General features: G+C 45.7%; 1 protein-coding gene across 2 annotated transcripts in view; it reads right to left on the reverse strand.

Annotated features, from left to right (window-relative positions):
* The window catches only part of STAT1 (signal transducer and activator of transcription 1), a 1010933-nt gene that overhangs the window by 437612 nt on the left and 555862 nt on the right, over positions 1-17459 (reverse strand). For both annotated transcript variants that reach the window (XM_075829995.1, XM_075829994.1), the window contains one exon: positions 16023-16116. In XM_075829995.1, the coding sequence (XP_075686110.1) occupies positions 16023-16116 (94 nt within the window). The remainder of the gene's footprint in view (positions 1-16022; positions 16117-17459) is intronic.

Genomic DNA, 17459 nt, shown 5'->3' on the forward strand with positions numbered 1-17459 from the left:
AGCGTAGGGACCGCCGCCCAGTTGTACCCCGTCGCCTAGGGCGGGTCGTTGCAAGTAGGCAGGGACAGAGTGGCGGGTAGATTAGGGCTCACTTGTTCGTTTCCCTACCCACGTCGTTACATAATCACAAGCCCATACCTAGTCTACCCTGGTCCCTGACACCACTATGGACCCCCTTGAGACCCTGGCTCAGCAAATGCAGGGTCTCTTCCTACAGGTCCAGGCCCTGGCTCAGAGGGTCAACCAGCCTGATGCTACCTTGGTAGTTCCCCTCACCTCACCTCCTGAACCCCAACTCAAGTTGCCCGACCGGTTCTCAGGGGACCGGAGGGCTTTTCTCTCCTTTCGGGAGAGTTGTAGGCTTTACTTTCGCTTAAAGCCTCATTCCTCAGGTTCTGAGAACCAGCGGGTGGGTATAATTATGTCCCGGCTCCAGGAAGGGCCCCAATAGTGGGCCTTCTCCTTGGCTCCTGACGCCCCTGAACTTTCCTCCGTTGATCGTTTCTTTTCTGCTCTCGGACTCATTTATGACGAGACTGACAGGACTGCCTTTGCCGAGAGTCAGCTGGTGACCTTACGTCAGGGTAAGAGACCTGTTGAGGAGTATTGTTCTGACTTTAGGAAGTGGTGCGTAGCTTCTCGGTGGAATGACCCTGCCTTAAGGTGCCAGTTTAGGTTGGGTCTGTCGAATGCCCTGAAAGACCTGCTAGTTAGCTATCCCTCTTCTGACTCCCTAGACCAGGTTATGGCTTTAGCGGTACGACTTGACCGACGTCTCAGGGAACAACAACGTGAACGTTTATGTGTTTTCTCCTCCGACTCCCCCATGATGCCTCCCGAGGTTCCGTTGCTTCGTTCCTCCCCGGAAGACTCAGAGGTACCTATGCAACTCGGGGCCTCCGTGTCCCCCCAACAACGTAGAGATTTCCGCAGGAAGAATTGTCTCTGCTTCTACTGTGGGGATGACAAGCATCAAGTGAACAACTGTCCTAAGCGTAAGAATGCAGCCCGCCAAGGTTCAGGCTGTAGCGGAATGGGTCCAACCTGCCTCCCTGAAGGCGTTACAGTGTTTTTTGGGGTTCTCTAATTATTGCAGGAGATTTATTGCTAACTTCTCGGTCATCGCTAAGCCTCTTACGGACCTCACTCGCAAAGGTGCTGATCTCCTCCACTGGCCACCTGAGGCTGTCCAGGCTTTTGAGGTCCTTAAGAAGTGCTTTATCTCGGCCCCGGTGCTGGTTCAGCCCAACCAAATGGAGCCATTTATCGTGGAAGTTGACGCATCCGAGGTGGGAGTGGGGACTGTCTTGTCCCAGGGTACCAGGTCCCTCACCCATCTCCGCCCCTGTGCCTACTTCTCCAGGAAGTTTTTGCCCACTGAGAGTAACTATGATATTGGCAACCGCGAACTCTTAGCCATTAAATGGGCATTTGAAGAGTGGCGCCACTTCCTGGAGGGGGCTAGGCACCAGGTAACGGTCCTTACCGACCACAAGAATCTGGTTTTCCTAGATTCTGCCCGGAGGCTAAACCCGAGACAAGCTCGATGGGCGCTATTTTTTACCAGATTCAACTTTTTGGTTACCTATAGGGCCGGGTCTAAAAATATTAAGGCCGATGCACTGTCGCGTAGCTTCATGGCCAGCCCTCCTTCGGAGGAAGATCCTGCTTGTATTTTGCCTCCCGGTATAATCATTTCTTCTATTGATCCTGATTTAGTCTCTGAAATTGCGGCTGATCAAGGTTCAGCTCCCGGGAACCTTCCTGAGGACAAGCTGTTTGTTCCCCTGCAATACCGGCTAAGGGTACTTAGGGAAAATCATGACTCCGCAATCTCTAGAACAATATTTAAGGTGTTTTATCTCTGACTGTCAATATGATTGGGTCTCATTCATTCCCCTCGCTGAATTTTCCCTTAATAACCGGGTCAGTAACTCGTCAGGGGTCTCCCCCTTTTTCTGTAAATGAGGCTTGCAAAAGTACAACTGGGCGTGTTTACAGTAAAAGTACAACTGGGCGTGTATTATGTGTGTACATCGGGGCGTTTTTACTTCTTTTACTAGCTGGGCGTTAGGAATGGGAGTGTATGATGCTGACGAATCAGCATCATCCACTTCTGTTCGTTACCACCCAGCTTCTGGCAGTGCAGACACACAGCGTGTTCTCGAGAGATCACGCTGTGACGTCACTCACTTCCTGCCCCAGGTCCTGCATCGTGTCGGCCACATCGGCACCAGAGGCTACAGTTGATTCTGCAGCAGCATCAGCGTTTGCAGGTAAGTAGCTACATCGACTTACCTGCAAACGCCGATGCTGCTGCAGAATCAAATGTAGCCTCTGGTGCCGATGAGTCCTCGCTCGTCCGACACGATGCAGGACCTGGGGCAGGAAGTGAGTGACGACACAGCGTGATCTCTCGAGAACACGCTGTGTCTGCACTGCCAGAAGCTGGGCGTTCTGAAGAGAAGTGGATGATACTTCTCTTCAGAACGCCCAGCTAGTAAAAGAAGTAAACACGCCCAGATGTAACACACATAATACACGCCCAGTTGGACTTTTACTTTAAACACGCCCAGTTGGACTTTAGCAAGCCTCATTTGCATGAATACAAAAATGGTCATAACTTGGCCAAAAATGCTTGTTTTTTAAAAATAAAAACGTTACTCTTATCTACATTGCAGCGCCGATCTGCTGCAATAGCAGATAGGGGTTGCAAAATCTGGTGACAGAGCCTCTTTAATCCACGGTTCTCCTCCGTTTCACCTGGTAGTTCCAACAATTCCGAGGTAGAGGTCGTTCATCGGGAACTGTGCACAGTCTGGGCCCAGGTTCAGAAGAACCTAGAGGCGTCCCAGAGCGTACAAAAAACTCAGGCTGATAGAAGACGTTCTGCTAACCCCTTGTTTATGGTCGGGGATCTGGTGTGGTTATCGTCTAGGAACTTGCGCCTTAAGGTCCCGTCCAAGAAATTTGCTCCCCGGTTTATTGGGCCGTATAAGGTCATTGAAGTCCTCAATCCTGTCTCCTTCCGACTGGAGTTGCCCCCATCTTTTCGAATACACGACGTGTTTCATGCCTCCCTCCTTAAACGCTGCTCCCCGTCCTTGGCTCCCTCGAGGAGACCTCCTGTTCCCGTTCTCACCCCTGAGGGGGTGGAATTCGAGGTGGCCAAGATTGTGGACAGCAAGATGGTCCAAGGCTCCCTCCAGTACCTGGTCAATTGGAGAGGATACGGGCCTGAGGAGAGGACAAGGGTACCCGCCCGGGATGTTCACGCTGGGGTATTGGTCAGGAAGTTCCACCTTCGTTTCCCCAATAAACCAGGTCCACTTAGAAAGGGTCCGGTGGCCCCTCATAAAATGGGGGGTACTGTAAAGGATCTGCCAGGCACAGCGGGGTTAACGCCCATAGGTAATCAGTCGGCACCTGAGAGTATGTCTCTGAGACTGACTCCAGCTTCCACCACTCAGGCTGGCAGGCTTAGGAGTGGGAGAGCCTATCGCAGCCTGGCCAGACTCAGCTAGCTCCCGCCCTCTGTCTATTTATACCTGCCTTTCCTGTTCCTCCAGTGCTTGTGATTCTTCTCGTGTGGTTTCCTGGCCCAGCTACAGCTCCTGACTATTTGATCCTGCTCCATATTGACCCCGGCTTACTGACAACTCTCCTGCTCTGCGTTTGGTACCTCGTACACTCCTGGTTTGACTCGGCTCGTTCACCTCTCTTGTTGCTCACGTGTTGCCGTGGGCAACTGCCCCTTTTCCCTTAGCTTTGTGTACCCTTGTCTGTTTGTCTCGTGCACTTACTGAGCGTAGGGACCGCCGCCCAGATGTACCCCGTCGCCTAGGGCGGGTCGTTGCAAGTAGGCAGGGACAGAGTGGCGGGTAGATTAGGGCTCACTTGTCCGTTTCCTTACCCCTATCATTACAAAAGCTCTCTTTTTCTAGCCATTTTGAGAGTTTAATCGAACCCACAAATGTAATGCTCCATATTCTCAACTAGCTCAAAGGAAGGTCAGTTTTATAGCTCCTCTAAATAGCAAAACTGTTTACAGCGGTGCTAACATAATTGCACAAGGGTTTTCAAGTGTTTTCTAATCATCCTTTAGCCTTCTAACACAGTTAGCAAACACAATGTACCATTAGAACACTGGAGTGATGGTTGCTGGAAATGGGCCTCTATACACCTATGTAGATATTGCATTAAAAACCAGACGTTTGCAGCTAGAATAGTCATTTAGCACATTAACAATGTATAGAGTGTATTTCTGATTAATTTAATGTTATCTTCATTGAAAAAAACGGTGCTTTTCTTTAAAAAATAAGGAAATTTCTAAGTGACCCTAAACTTTTGAATGGTAGTGTATAGGCTCTCTTCTTTTTTTCATCTATAATCTCTTTATACTCAATTCTTTAGTCTTACACCAGGGTCAGATAGTGGTTTAGGTAGCTGGTCTAACGTGTATGTCCAGTAACTTTGTTTTTTTATTATAATATATATTGATTAAAAATAAATTTTTAGTTCCTATCTCTATATTCACGTTCAGTCAGCGATATGTTTTAGAACACCTTTTTGGTAGTGAGCCTTACTGTCAGACTTCCTATGTTAACAGCTTAAACCAGAGCCGGCTATGGCTCTATTGAATATTAAAGGGGTTGTTCAAGTTCGGGGCTGTTTTTTTAAACTGATGACCTATCTACAGGATAGGTCATCAGTATATGATCACTTAAATAGGAGCAGAGCAACAGTAACCCAGCACGGCCTGGGCCCTATACTGTGACCAGATAATTCTGCTTTTGGTCCCAACCACTGCATAGCTTCTGGCCCCCAGAGGCAGCTAGAACAGCTGAACAATGCGAGGTTCAGGTTTCAGTCCCCCACCGATCTTATTCTGATGACCTATCCTATGGATAGGTCATTAGTATAAAAAAACACAGCCCCGAACCTGGACAACCTGTCAATATCACTCGAATTCCAATAATACATAGATGGCCAGTTTCATAAGTTCCAACAGATGCACGATTATGCTTCGCCTCCAAATGGAAGAGTATATAGACACTTGTACCGTCTCAGAGGTCCTTAACGCCTTGACGCACCAGGAAGACACTGTGCAGTATGAAGCAGGCTTACGGCCTGAGCCCCCTCCATCCGCTGCGGGTGTCAGCTGGAGGTGATGATGGTTGTCACGGCAGCTCGGGGGCCTAATGAAGGCCCAAAGTTCTGCGTTCTTTCTGCTCCTGTTAAGCCCTTAACAGGAGCCAGTAAAAATTACAAATACATTAGTATTGCTGTGTATGGTACCAGCGATTTGACAATTGCTGGTTTAAGTCCGCAAGGGGGACCGATAAAAAGTTTTAAAAATGGTTAACCTCTTCACGCGCTGCGCCGCAACCATACGTCCTGGAGAGGGGTTGCTTCCCGTACCAGGACATACAGTTGCAGACCGGTTCCCAGCGCACACTGTCCTAACTACCAGTGTCGGGGAACCGGGAGGTCAGCTGTCCCCGACAGCTGACACTCCAGTCTTGCCGGTCAGTGGACCATCGCCGCTGATTTTGGCAATTAACCTCTTAAATGCAGCAACCGATTGCGATCGCCATATTTAATGGGTATGAAGCACATCGGCAGCCCCTACGAAGTGATTGTGGGGGCTGCCAATGCTTGTTGTGGCAATCGGAGGCCAGAGGGTTGCATTGTAGGGAAGCCTAGAAGGAGTAGCTGGAGGCTGGTCCTCCTGGGCTTCCTATCAGCATACCTCCCAACCGTCCCAGATCAGGCGGGACAGTCCCAGTTTCTCACCACTGTCCCGCCGTCCCAGCGGTCTGCAAAATGTCCCGCTGGTCGCTGCATCCAAACAGCTGATCGCTGCTGACTGCAGCAGCGATCAGAAGGCGGCAGGAGTCTTGCGACGGTGTTCTCACCGGTCAGGTGACTGGACTGATTCACTCCCAGGCCGGCATTGACACCAGTGAGAACGCCGCTGCAAGACTCCTGACTTCTGACAGTAAGTGACGTCAAAAGCAGAGCGGAGAGTGGCAGCAATAGGGCTGTCTACCGCTCTCCGCTCTGGCAGCAATGTGGCACCTACAGGGGGACTGTGTGTGGAGCTATTTACAGGGGGGCTGTATCTGGCGCTATCTACAGGGGGGCTGTGTCTGGCGCTATCTACAGGGGGCTGTGTCTGGAGCTATCTACAGGGGGGCTGTGTATGGCGCTATCTACAGGAGGGCTGTGTGTGTTGCTATCTACAGGGGGGCTGTGTCTGGCGCTATCTACAGGGGGGCTGTGTCTGGAGCTATCTACAGGGGGGCTGTGTGTGGCGCTATCTACAGGGGGGCTGTGTGTGGAGCTATCTACAGGGGGCTGTGTCTGGCGCTATCTACAGGGGGGCTGTGTCTGGCGCTATCTACAGGGGGCTGTGTGTGGAGCTATCTACAGGGGGGCTGTATCTGGCGCTATCTACAGGGGGGCTGTATCTGGCGCTATGTACAGGGGGGCTGTGTCTGGAGCTATCTACAGGGGGGCTGTGTGTGGCGCTATCTACAGGGGGGCTGTATCTGGAGCTATCTATAGGTGGCCGTGTGTGGAGCTATCTACAGGGGGGCTGTGTGTGGCGCTATCTACAGGGGGGCTGTATCTGGAGCTATCTACAGGGGGGCTGTATCTGGAGCTATCTACAGGGGAGCTGTATGTGGAGCTATCTACAGGGGGGCTGTGTGTGGAGCTATTTACCGAGGGGCTGTGTGTGGAGCTATCTATAGGGGGCTGTGTGTGGAGCTATATACAGGGGGGCTGTGTGTGGCGCTATCTACAGGGGGGCTGTATCTGGAGCTATCTACAGGGGGGCTGTATCTGGAACTATCTACAGGGGGGCTGTATCTGGACCTATCTACAGGGGAGCTGTATCTGGAGCTATCTACAGGGGGTCTGTGTGTGGAGCAATTTACCGGGGGGCTGTGTGTGGAGCTATCTATAGGGGGCTGTGTGTGGCGCTATTTACAGGGGGGCTGTGTGTGGCGCTATCTACAGGGGGGCTGTATCTGGAGCTATCTACAGGGGGGCTGTATCTGGAGCTATCTACAGGGGGGCTGTGTCTGGAGCTATCTACAGGGGGGCTGTGTGTGGAGCTATTTACCGAGGGGGCTGTGTGTGGAGCTATCTATAGGGGGCTGTGTGTGGAGCTATATACAGGGGGGCTGTGTGTGGAGCTATATACATGGGGGCTGTGTGTGGAGCTATTTACAGGGGGGCTGTGTGTGGCGCTATCTACAGGGGGGCTGTATCTGGAGCTATCTATAGGTGGCCATGTGTGGAGCTATCTACAGGGGGGCTGTGTGTGGCGCTATCTACAGGGGGGCTGTATCTGGAGCTATCTACAGGGGGGCTGTATCTGGAGCTATCTACATGGGAGCTGTATGTGGAGCTATCTACAGGGGGGCTGTGTGTGGAGCTATTTACCGAGGGGCTGTGTGTGGAGCTATCTATAGGGGGCTGTGTGTAGAGCTATATACAGGGGGGCTGTGTGTGGCGCTATCTACAGGGGGGCTGTATCTGGAGCTATCTACAGGGGGGCTGTACCTGGAACTATCTACAGGGGGGCTGTATCTGGACCTATCTACAGGGGAGCTGTATCTGGAGCTATCTACAGGGGGTCTGTGTGTGGAGCAATTTACCGGGGGGCTGTGTGTGGAGCTATCTATAGGGGGCTGTGTGTGGAGCTATTTACAGGGGGGCTGTGTGTGGCGCTATCTACAGGGGGGCTGTATCTGGAGCTATCTACAGGGGGGCTGTATCTGGAGCTATCTACAGGGGGGCTGTGTCTGGAGCTATCTACAGGGTGGCTCTGGTGGATGATTTTTCCATTGACCGGTAGCAGAGTTACACAACTGGAAAAAAAAAATCCCCATCATGTAACTCTGCTACCTGTCAATTGAAAAGTCATCAACCCCAGGGTCTCCCTCTTGACTTTCATTGTTCTAAGGTTTGTCCTGCAGCTGCTGCTGCCGTGGTGAGAAAATCTTATACCCAAGATAGGAAAAGTAACATAAAGACGATATAACTGGGTCCATAATATCTGTTATATCCAGACAGTCTAGAGATCCGCAGTGAGAATTTGTGCGTGTTATTTGCAGAAGGATCTGGCCGTGATTTGATGTGTTTATGTGTGATATTGGGCGTGGTTCGGGGCATGGCTTAAAATGTCCCTCTTTTCAGAATTCAAAAGTTGGGAGGTATGCTGTCAGTGTGACTGTCCCGTCACACTGACAGGTAGAATACATTACTACGTAAGTAGTGTAATGTGCTCTAGCAGCGATTAAAGCTGCAAGTCTAGCTGCAAGTCTAAATATAGCTGCAAGTCTAGATATCCCCTAGTGGGGCAAGTAAAAAAAGTAAAAATAAAAGGTAATAAAATGTTTTAAAAAAAGTGTAAAAATAAAAGTTAAAAGTTACATAAACAAAAAATGCATTTTTTTCCTATTAGTCTTTTATTATAGGAAAAAAATTAACAAATTAAAAAAAGTACACATATTTAGTATCACCGCGTTCGTAACGACCCAAACTATAAAACAATGTTATTTTTCCCGCACAATGTACAAAAAAAATTTGGTCACCACCCCTCCCAAAATAAAGAATAAAAAGTGATCAAAAAGTCGTATGTACCCGAAAATAGTACCAATAAAAACTTCAATCCGTCCCAAAAAAAAACAAGCCCTTAGGCCTCATGCACACGACCGTAAAAACTCCCGTTATTACGGGTCGTGATTACGACCCCTAATAACGGGCTCATAGACTTCTATTGGCGACGGGTGCCTTCCCGTTTTCTCACGGGAAGGTGCCCGTGCCGTTGAAAAAGATAGAACATGTCCTATTTCAGGCCGTAATAACGGCACGGACAGTCCATAGAAGTCTATGGAGCTCTCGTAATGACGGGTGGCTACATGTGTGCACCCGTCATTACGACAGCGTTGCTAAGCGACGTCAGTAAATAGTCACTGTCCAGGGAGCTGAAAGAGTTAACTGATCGGCAGTAACTCTTTCAGCACCCTGGACAGTGACTACCGATCAGTATAAACCTGTAAAAAATAAAAATAAAAGACGTTCATACTTACCGACAACTTCCTGCTTCCTCCAGTCCGGTCTCCCGCCCGTTGCCTTGGTGACGCGTCTCTCTCGACATCCTGCCCGACGTCCTGGATGACGTTTCAGGCCATGTGACCGCTGCAGCCAATCACAGGTCAATCACAGGCTGCAGCGGTCACATGGACTGCCGCGTCATCCAGGGATGTCGGGCTGGAGGTGAAGAGAGGGACGCGTCACCAAGACAACGGCCGGGTAAGTATGAAATTCTTTAACTTTTATTACAGAAAAGGCTGTCCCTTCTCTCTATCCTGCACTGATAGAGAGAAGGGGCTGCCGATTAGTGCAGTGCTATTTTGCCGCCAAAAACGTGCTCGTAAATACGGGTGGAATACGTGTGACACCGGACCCATATTTACGAGCACGGGTTCGTAAATACTGGTGCAAAACGGGTGGAATACGTGTGACACCGGACCCGTATTTACGCCAGTATTTACGGGTGGGAAAAAATACGGTCGTGTGCATGAGGCCTTACACAGCTTTTTTTGACTAAAAAATAAAAAAGTTATGGCTCTCAGAATATGGGGACACAGAAAATAAATAGTTTTATAAAAAAGAGATTTTATTGTGCAAACACTGCAAAACATAAAAAAAACTATATACATATGGTATCGCCGTAATCGTACCGATTGTCATTTATAGCGCACGGTGAACGCCACAAAAAAAATTAACTAAAAAATATTGTCAGAATTCATGGTTTTTGGTCACCTGGTTTGCAAAATTTTTTAATAAAAAGTGAAAATAGTACCAATGAAAACTACAGATTGTCCCGCAACAAATAAGCTCTCTCCAGTGGTGAGAAAAAAAAAAAGTTCTGGCTCTCAGAATATGGCGATGCAAAATGTGTTCCAAAAGCGGATAAGATTGGGCACAATTTATCAGTGTGACACAGGCCACATATCTGCGGATTATTATTTATTTATCCCATTATTATACCCTCTTATTATGCCCTGATGTACTCCGCACAGCTTACATATGCCCCCACATTATAAACTGAAATACCAGTAAAACCCCAAACAACTACTACCAAGCAAAATCTGCGCTCCAAAAAAAAATGGCGCTCCCTGCCAAAACACCAGCATCGCCATACCCCTTGAGAACACGCTTAACGTTTTATGAGGTATTTGTCTTCAGTGGCACAAACTGGGCATAACATATTACGCACTAAAATGGCATATCAGTGGAAAATGGCAATTTTCACATTGAACCATCCGCTGTGCATTAACCCCTTTTGTGCACTATGACTTAATAGCACGTCATGGTGCGGGAGTTGATGTATGGAGCCGGCTCATGTGCTGAGCCGGCTCCATACCCTGTGGGTGTCAGCTGTGTATTACTGCTGACGCCCGGAACTAGCGGATAGGAACAGCGATCGCACTGTAAGGGTATGTTCACACGGCAACGGAAAATACGTCTGAAATTACGGAGCTGTTTTCAGGCGAAAACAGCTCCTGAATTTCAGACGTTTTTGAATGTACTCGCGTTTTTCGCAGCGTCTTATACGGACGTAATTGGAGCTGTTCTTCATTGGAGTCAATGAAAAACGGCTCCAAAAACGTCCCAAGAAGTGTCCTGCACTTCTTTGACGCAGGCGTAAAGTTACGCGCCGTCTTTTGACAGCAACGCGTAAAATTACACCTCGTCTGAACAGACAGACCTTTGTAAGACCCATTGCAAACAATGGGCAGATGTTTGCCGACATATTGTAGCCGACTTTTCAGGCGTAATTCGAGGCGTAAAACACCTCCATTACGTCTGAAAATAGGTCGTGTGAACATACCCTTAGGGTATGTGCACACGACCTATTTTCAGACGTAATGGTGGCGTTTTACGCCTTAGGGTATGTGCACACAACCTATTTTCAGACGTAATGGAGGCGTTTTACGCCTCGAATTATGCCTAAAAAGACGGCTCCAATACGTCTGCAAACATCTGCCCATTGCTTGCAATGGGTCTTACGATGTTCTGTTCAGACGATGTGTAACTTTACGCGTCGCTGTCAAGAGACGGCGCGTAAAATTACGCCCACGTCAAAGAAGTGCAGGACACTTCTTGGGACGTAATTGGAGCCGTTTTTCATTGACTCCATTAAAAAACAGCTCCAATTACGTCCATAATGGACGCCGCGAAAAATGCGTGCACTTCTAAAAACGTCTGAAATTCAGGAGCTGTTTTCGCCTGTAAAGCCTGTAAAAAAAACAATATACTGCAATACATTAGTATTGCAGTATATTATACCAGCGATCCAATGATCGCTGGTTCAAGTCCACTAAGGGGACTAATAAAATGGGTAGAAGAATTAAAGTTGTTAGTAGTGAGAATTTTTTTTTTTTAAAGTTCAAAAAAAATAAAAATAATTGTTATCGCTACGTCCGTAAAAGTCTGAACTATTACAATATACCATTATTTAACGCGCACTGTGAACACCATACAAAATGTAAATAATTAAAACCGCCAAAATCACAGGTTTTTTTTGTCCCCTTATCTCTCAAAAAGCAATGTAATACAACTTTTTGATCACTTTATATGTACCAAAAAATTGTACCAATAAAAACTACAGCTCGTCCCGCAAAAAATAAGACCTCCCACCGCTCAATCAATCGAAAAATAAAAAAGATACGGCTCTCAGAATGTGGTTAAACAAAACAATTTTTATATTGACAAATAGATTATTCTTTGTAAAAGTAGTAAAATATAAAAAAAACTATATACATTTGGTATCACCGCAATTGTATTGAGCCGCAGAATAAAGTAAAGTTTTCAATTTTACCGCACGGCGAAAGCTGTAAAAACTAAACCCCATTTCAAATTTCAGCCCACAAAGATTTTTTTTTCAGTTTCCCAGTACACTTTATGGTACTTTAAATGGTGTCAATAGAAACTACAACTCCTCCTTCAAGAAATAAGCCCTCACACCACTCTACTGACGAAAAAATAAAAAAGCTATGGCACTTGGATGGCGGGGAGTGAAAAACGAAAATAAGAAAGAAAAAATGGATCAGTCCTGAAAGGGTTAATTCATTTCTAATAAAAAAACGTATAACCACATATGGGGTATTTCCGCACTCGGGGAGAAATTGCTTTACACAAACTGTTCTGTTTTTTTTCTCCTTTATAATGAGAAAATTCAACATTTTAGTGTAAAAAAATTTTGATATTCATCTTCGCGGCCTAATTTTAATTAGGGTCTAAATGCTCATGATACCCCTAGATAGCTTCCGTGAGGGGTGTTTCCAAAATGGGGTCACTTTTGGGGGGTTTCCACTGATTTGCAAACGCGACATGGCACCGAAAACCAATCCAACAAAATCTGTGCTCCAAAATCCAAATGGCGCTCCCTCCCTTCTGAGCGCTGCCATGGGTCCAATCAGCAGTTTATTACCACATTTGGGGTATTGCTGTAATCAGGAGAAATTGCTTTACAAATGTTGGGGTGCATTTTCTTCGAAGATTTTCATTTTTACAGACTAATTACAATATATTTAGCGAAAAACCTGTATGGTCAAAAAGCTAACTATACTAGATAAATTCCTTGAGAGGTGTAGTTTCCAAAATGGGGTTTCCACTGTTTTGGCACCACAAGACCTCTTCAAACCTGACAAGGTGCCTAAAATATATTCTAAAAAAAAGGAGGCCCAAAATCCACTAGGTGCTCCTTTGCTTCTGAGGCCTGTGTTTGCAGTCCATTAGCACATTAGTGCCACAGGTGGGATATTTCTAAAAACTGCAGAATTTGGCTAATAAAATATTGAGTTGCATTTCTCAGGTAAAACCTTCTGTGGTACAAAAAAATTTATTAGAAATGAATTTCGGCCAAAAGAATAAAATTTGGTCAATTTCACCTCTACTTTGCTTTAATTCCTGTAAAACGCATAAGGGTTAAAACACTTTGTGAATGCTGATTCGAATACCTTAAAGGGTGCAGTTTTCAAAATGGGGTGATTTATGGGGACTTTCTACTATATAAGGCCCTTAAAGCCACTTCACAACTAAACTGGTCCCTGAAAAAATAGCCTTTTGAAATTTTCTTGAAAATGTGAGAAATTTCTGCTAAAGTTCTAAGCCTTGTAACGTCCTAGGAAAATGAAAGGATGTTCAAAAAACGATGCCAATCTAAAGTAGACATATGGGGGATGTTAATTAGAGAATTATATGAGAAATTGCTGGAAAAGTTCTAATCCTTGTAAAATCCTAGAAAAATGAAAGGACGTTCAAAAAAACGATGCAAACATAAAGTATACATATGGGAAATGTTAACTAGTAACTATTTTGTGTGGTATTACTATCTATTTTAAAAGCAGATACGTTTAAATTTCGAAAAATGCTAATTTTCTCAAAATTTTGGTGTTTTTTAGAAATAAATACCGAATTTATCGACCAAATTTTTTCACTAACATAAATTACAACAAGTCACGAGAAACAATCTCCGAATCACTTTAATAGGTAAAAGCATTCCGAAGTTATTACCACATAAAGTGACACATGTCAGATTTGAAAAAATCGGCTGTGTCCTGAATGCCAAAACAGGCTGGGTCCTGAAGCGGTTAGAGAAAGTTTTTTATGGTGTACATAAAATAAAAAAATATTAAAAGTTAAAAAAAAAAACTTTCCCAATTTTTACTTTAATGCAAGGAATAAAAAAATAGAATAAACAAAATTTGTATCGCCGCATCCATAATATTAGAATATAACATTATTTAGCATAAAAGTACCCAAAATTTTAAAGCGCCTAATATGTTTTTTGGTAACCTCTGCTCTAAAAAAACAAAAAACTTACTAAAAAGTGGTCAGAAAATGGTAGTATGTCCAAAACACTGGTAGCAATAAAAACTAAAGATCGCCCCACAATAAAATGTGCCCTCAAATCGCTCAATCGCCAAAAAAGTTATGGCTTTAAGAATATGGCGACACAAAACAAATTTTTCTTTTTTTTGAACAAATAGTTTTCCCTTTGTATAAAAAGTAAAACATTAAAAAAACTATATAAATTTAGTATTGCCGTAATCGTATTGACCAGCATAAGAAGCAGCAGCATGGAGGACATTATACAACAGTACTGAGTAATGTAGCTGGAAAGCCGGCATTGGGGTCACACAAATCTTACAAGGATGCCTGTGTCTTTCTCAGGGTATGTGCACACACACTAATTACGTCCGTAATTGACGGACGTATTTCGGCTGCAAGTACCGGACCGAACACAGTGCAGGGAGCCGGGCTCCTAGCATCATACTTATGTACGATGCTAGGAGTCCCTGCCTCTCCGTGGAACTACTGTCCCGTACTGAAAACATGATTACAGTACGGGACAGTTGTCCTGCAGAGAGGCAGGGACTCCTAGCATCGTAAATAAGTATGATGCTAGGAGCCCGGCTCCCTGCACTGTGTTCGGTCCGGTACTTGAAAGCCGAAATACGTCCGTCAATTACGGACGTAATTAGTGTGTGTGCACATACCCTCACTCTGATCCTTTTTCCTACCCCTGCTCACCCATTTTTTCTCAATAGACTTGTATGCAGACTCTCTCTCTCTGCTCCTTTAGGCCGGATTCACACGAGCGTGTGCGTTTTGCACGCGCAAAAAACGCAGTGTTTAGCACGCGCAAAAGGCACTTGACAGTTCCGTGCGTCAGCATCATATGGTGCGAGGCTGCGTGCTTTTCGCGCAGCCGCCATCATTATGACACTCCGTTTGTATGTTTGTAAAAAGAAAAGCACGTGGTGCTTTTCTGTTTTGATTCATACTTTTCACTGCTGTTGCGTGAATCACACGCGTCCCACGGAAGTGCTTCCTTGTGGTGCGCGTGATTTTCACGCACCCATTGACTTCAATGGGTGCATGATGCGCGAAATACGCACAAAGAACGGACATGTCGTGAGTTTTACGCAGCGGACCCACGCTGCGTAAAAATCACGGACTGTCTGAACTGGCGCATAGACTAATATAGGTCCGTGCGAGACGCGTGAAAATCATGCGAGTTGCACGGACGTATATCACGTTCGTCTGAATAAGCCCTTATCCTGCTCCTCCTTCCTCTCTCCAAAGACTGTTCGGTTATGTTCACAGTGACATGCACTTCTTTTTCGTGGGCGTCTTTTTACGCGCCGTATTTTGACAGCAACATGTAAAATTACACCTCGTGGTAACAGAACACCGAAAAACCCATTGAAAGCAAAGGGCAGATGTTTGTAGGCGTAATGGAGCTGTTTTCGCAGGCGTAATTCGGGGCATAAAACGCCCGAATTGATCTGAAAACAGTGCGTATGAACATACCCTTAGGCGAAAACAGCTCCTGATTTTCAGACTTTTTTGTAGCAACTCGCGTTTTTCACGCCGTGTTTTACAAACGTTATTGGAGCTGTTTTTCAATGGAGTCAATGAAAAACGGCTCCAAAAACGTCCCAAGAAGTGAAATGCACTTCTTTTTCGCGGGCGTCTTTTTGCGCGCCGTATTTTGACAGCGACGCATAAAATTACACCTCATGGGAACAGAACACCGTAAAACCCATTGCAAGCAATAGGCAGATGTTTGTAGGCGTATTAGGGGCGTTTTTTCAGGCGTAATTCGAGGCGTAAAACGCCCGAATTACGTCTGAAAACAGTGCGTGTGAACATACCTTTATAGCCAGGCAGTGAAGTGACACCCCCACCTTCTGCAACCCGTCAATTCTGCTGTATAATCAGGGACTGACAGTGCTTGACAACATAGTGGCAGTAAATTCACACAAAATTCCCCACGGATAAAACAACTGAATTTTTACAAAGTTGGTCTATATCAGGTATACTATTATATTAGCATAAGTTGTTTAAAAAGTTAGTGTTCATTTACCTCTAGATAATATAAAATCAAAATAATATTTGTAAAATACCTGGATTGTAAGATAACTTACCAAATGCCTAAATTCTGCTGCTAAACATCCATTTGTTGATTCCTCCATGTTCATTACTTTTGTGTGTGTTCCTAAAATATTGAATTTACGAAACCTAAAAATGCAAGGAACAAAAAAGGAGAAAAAAAGGAAATTATACAAACATCAGGTAAATTTTACTATCAATTATAAGATATCCTAATTGTAAAGCCAGGCCATTAAAACCACTGAGTGGTGAAGTGAATAACACTGCATATCTTTTTACAATGGCACCTGTCAAGGTGTAGAATACTTTAGGTTGCAAGTAAACACTCAGTTCTTGAAGTTCATATGTTGCACGCAGGAATAATGGGCAAGCGCCTTTGACAAGGGCCGAATTGTGATGGCTAGACAAATAGGTCAGAGAATTTCCAAAAGGTGGTTAGTACCTAACAAAAACGGTCCAAGGAAGGACTGCCGTTGAAACGGCAACTGCGTCTTGGGCACCAGAGGGCTTATAGATGCACATCAGGAGCAAAGGCTAGGGTGGGGGTTCAAGACCCTCAGAAGAGGTACAGTAGCACAAATTGCTAAAAAAGTTAATGCTGCCTATGATAAAAAGGTGTCAGAACACACATTGCCCTGCAGCTTGCTGAGTTTTTGAACTGGGCAGCCACAGACCGGTGACAGTGCCCATGCTGACCCCTGTCCACCACCAAAATAACCTACATGAGCTCGTAAGCATCAGAATGTGGAGCATGGAGCAATGGAAGAAGGTGATCATGTGGACAGACGGGTGTGTGTGCATCAGATGTTATGGTTATGGGGATACCATAAATGTGATGCTTATTTAACCCCTTCCCAACATCCGCCATATATATATATATATGGCGCTGTAGGGCAGTGGTTCCCGCAAACTGCAGTACAGTTACATCGCGGTGATAGTGCGGGCTCAGGAGTTGAGCCCACACCATCACCGCCGGGTGCCAGTTATATGTTACAGCTGACACCCAGCAAAACTACTACCAAACAGAATCCACGCCCCGAAAGCCAGATGGTATATCTGGGGAAAAAATGCAATTTATACTTTGCACCATTCGCAGTGCAATCATTTATGGAAAGATCCTGTGGGGAGAAATTCTCCTTCCCTTCTGAGCAATACCTTCTGAGCACTACTGTGTGCCCAAACAGCAGTTTATCACCACATATGGGGTAATTCCGTACTCGAGTGAAATAGCTCAAAACAGTTATTTTTTATTTTCACTGCCCAATTCTAATATAATCTATGAAACACCTGTGGAGTCAAAATGCTCACTACACCCCTAGATGAATTCCTCAAGGGGTGTGGTTTCCCAAATCGAGTCACTTTTGGGGAGATTTCACTGTTTTGGTCCCACAGGGGCTTTGCAAAAGTGACATAGTGCCAAGAAACCATTCTAGCAAAATCTGTGCTCCAAAAGCGAAATGGGGCTCCTTCTC

Source organism: Rhinoderma darwinii, chromosome 6, assembly GCF_050947455.1.
Source record: "Rhinoderma darwinii isolate aRhiDar2 chromosome 6, aRhiDar2.hap1, whole genome shotgun sequence".
Classification (NCBI taxonomy): domain Eukaryota; kingdom Metazoa; phylum Chordata; class Amphibia; order Anura; family Rhinodermatidae; genus Rhinoderma; species Rhinoderma darwinii.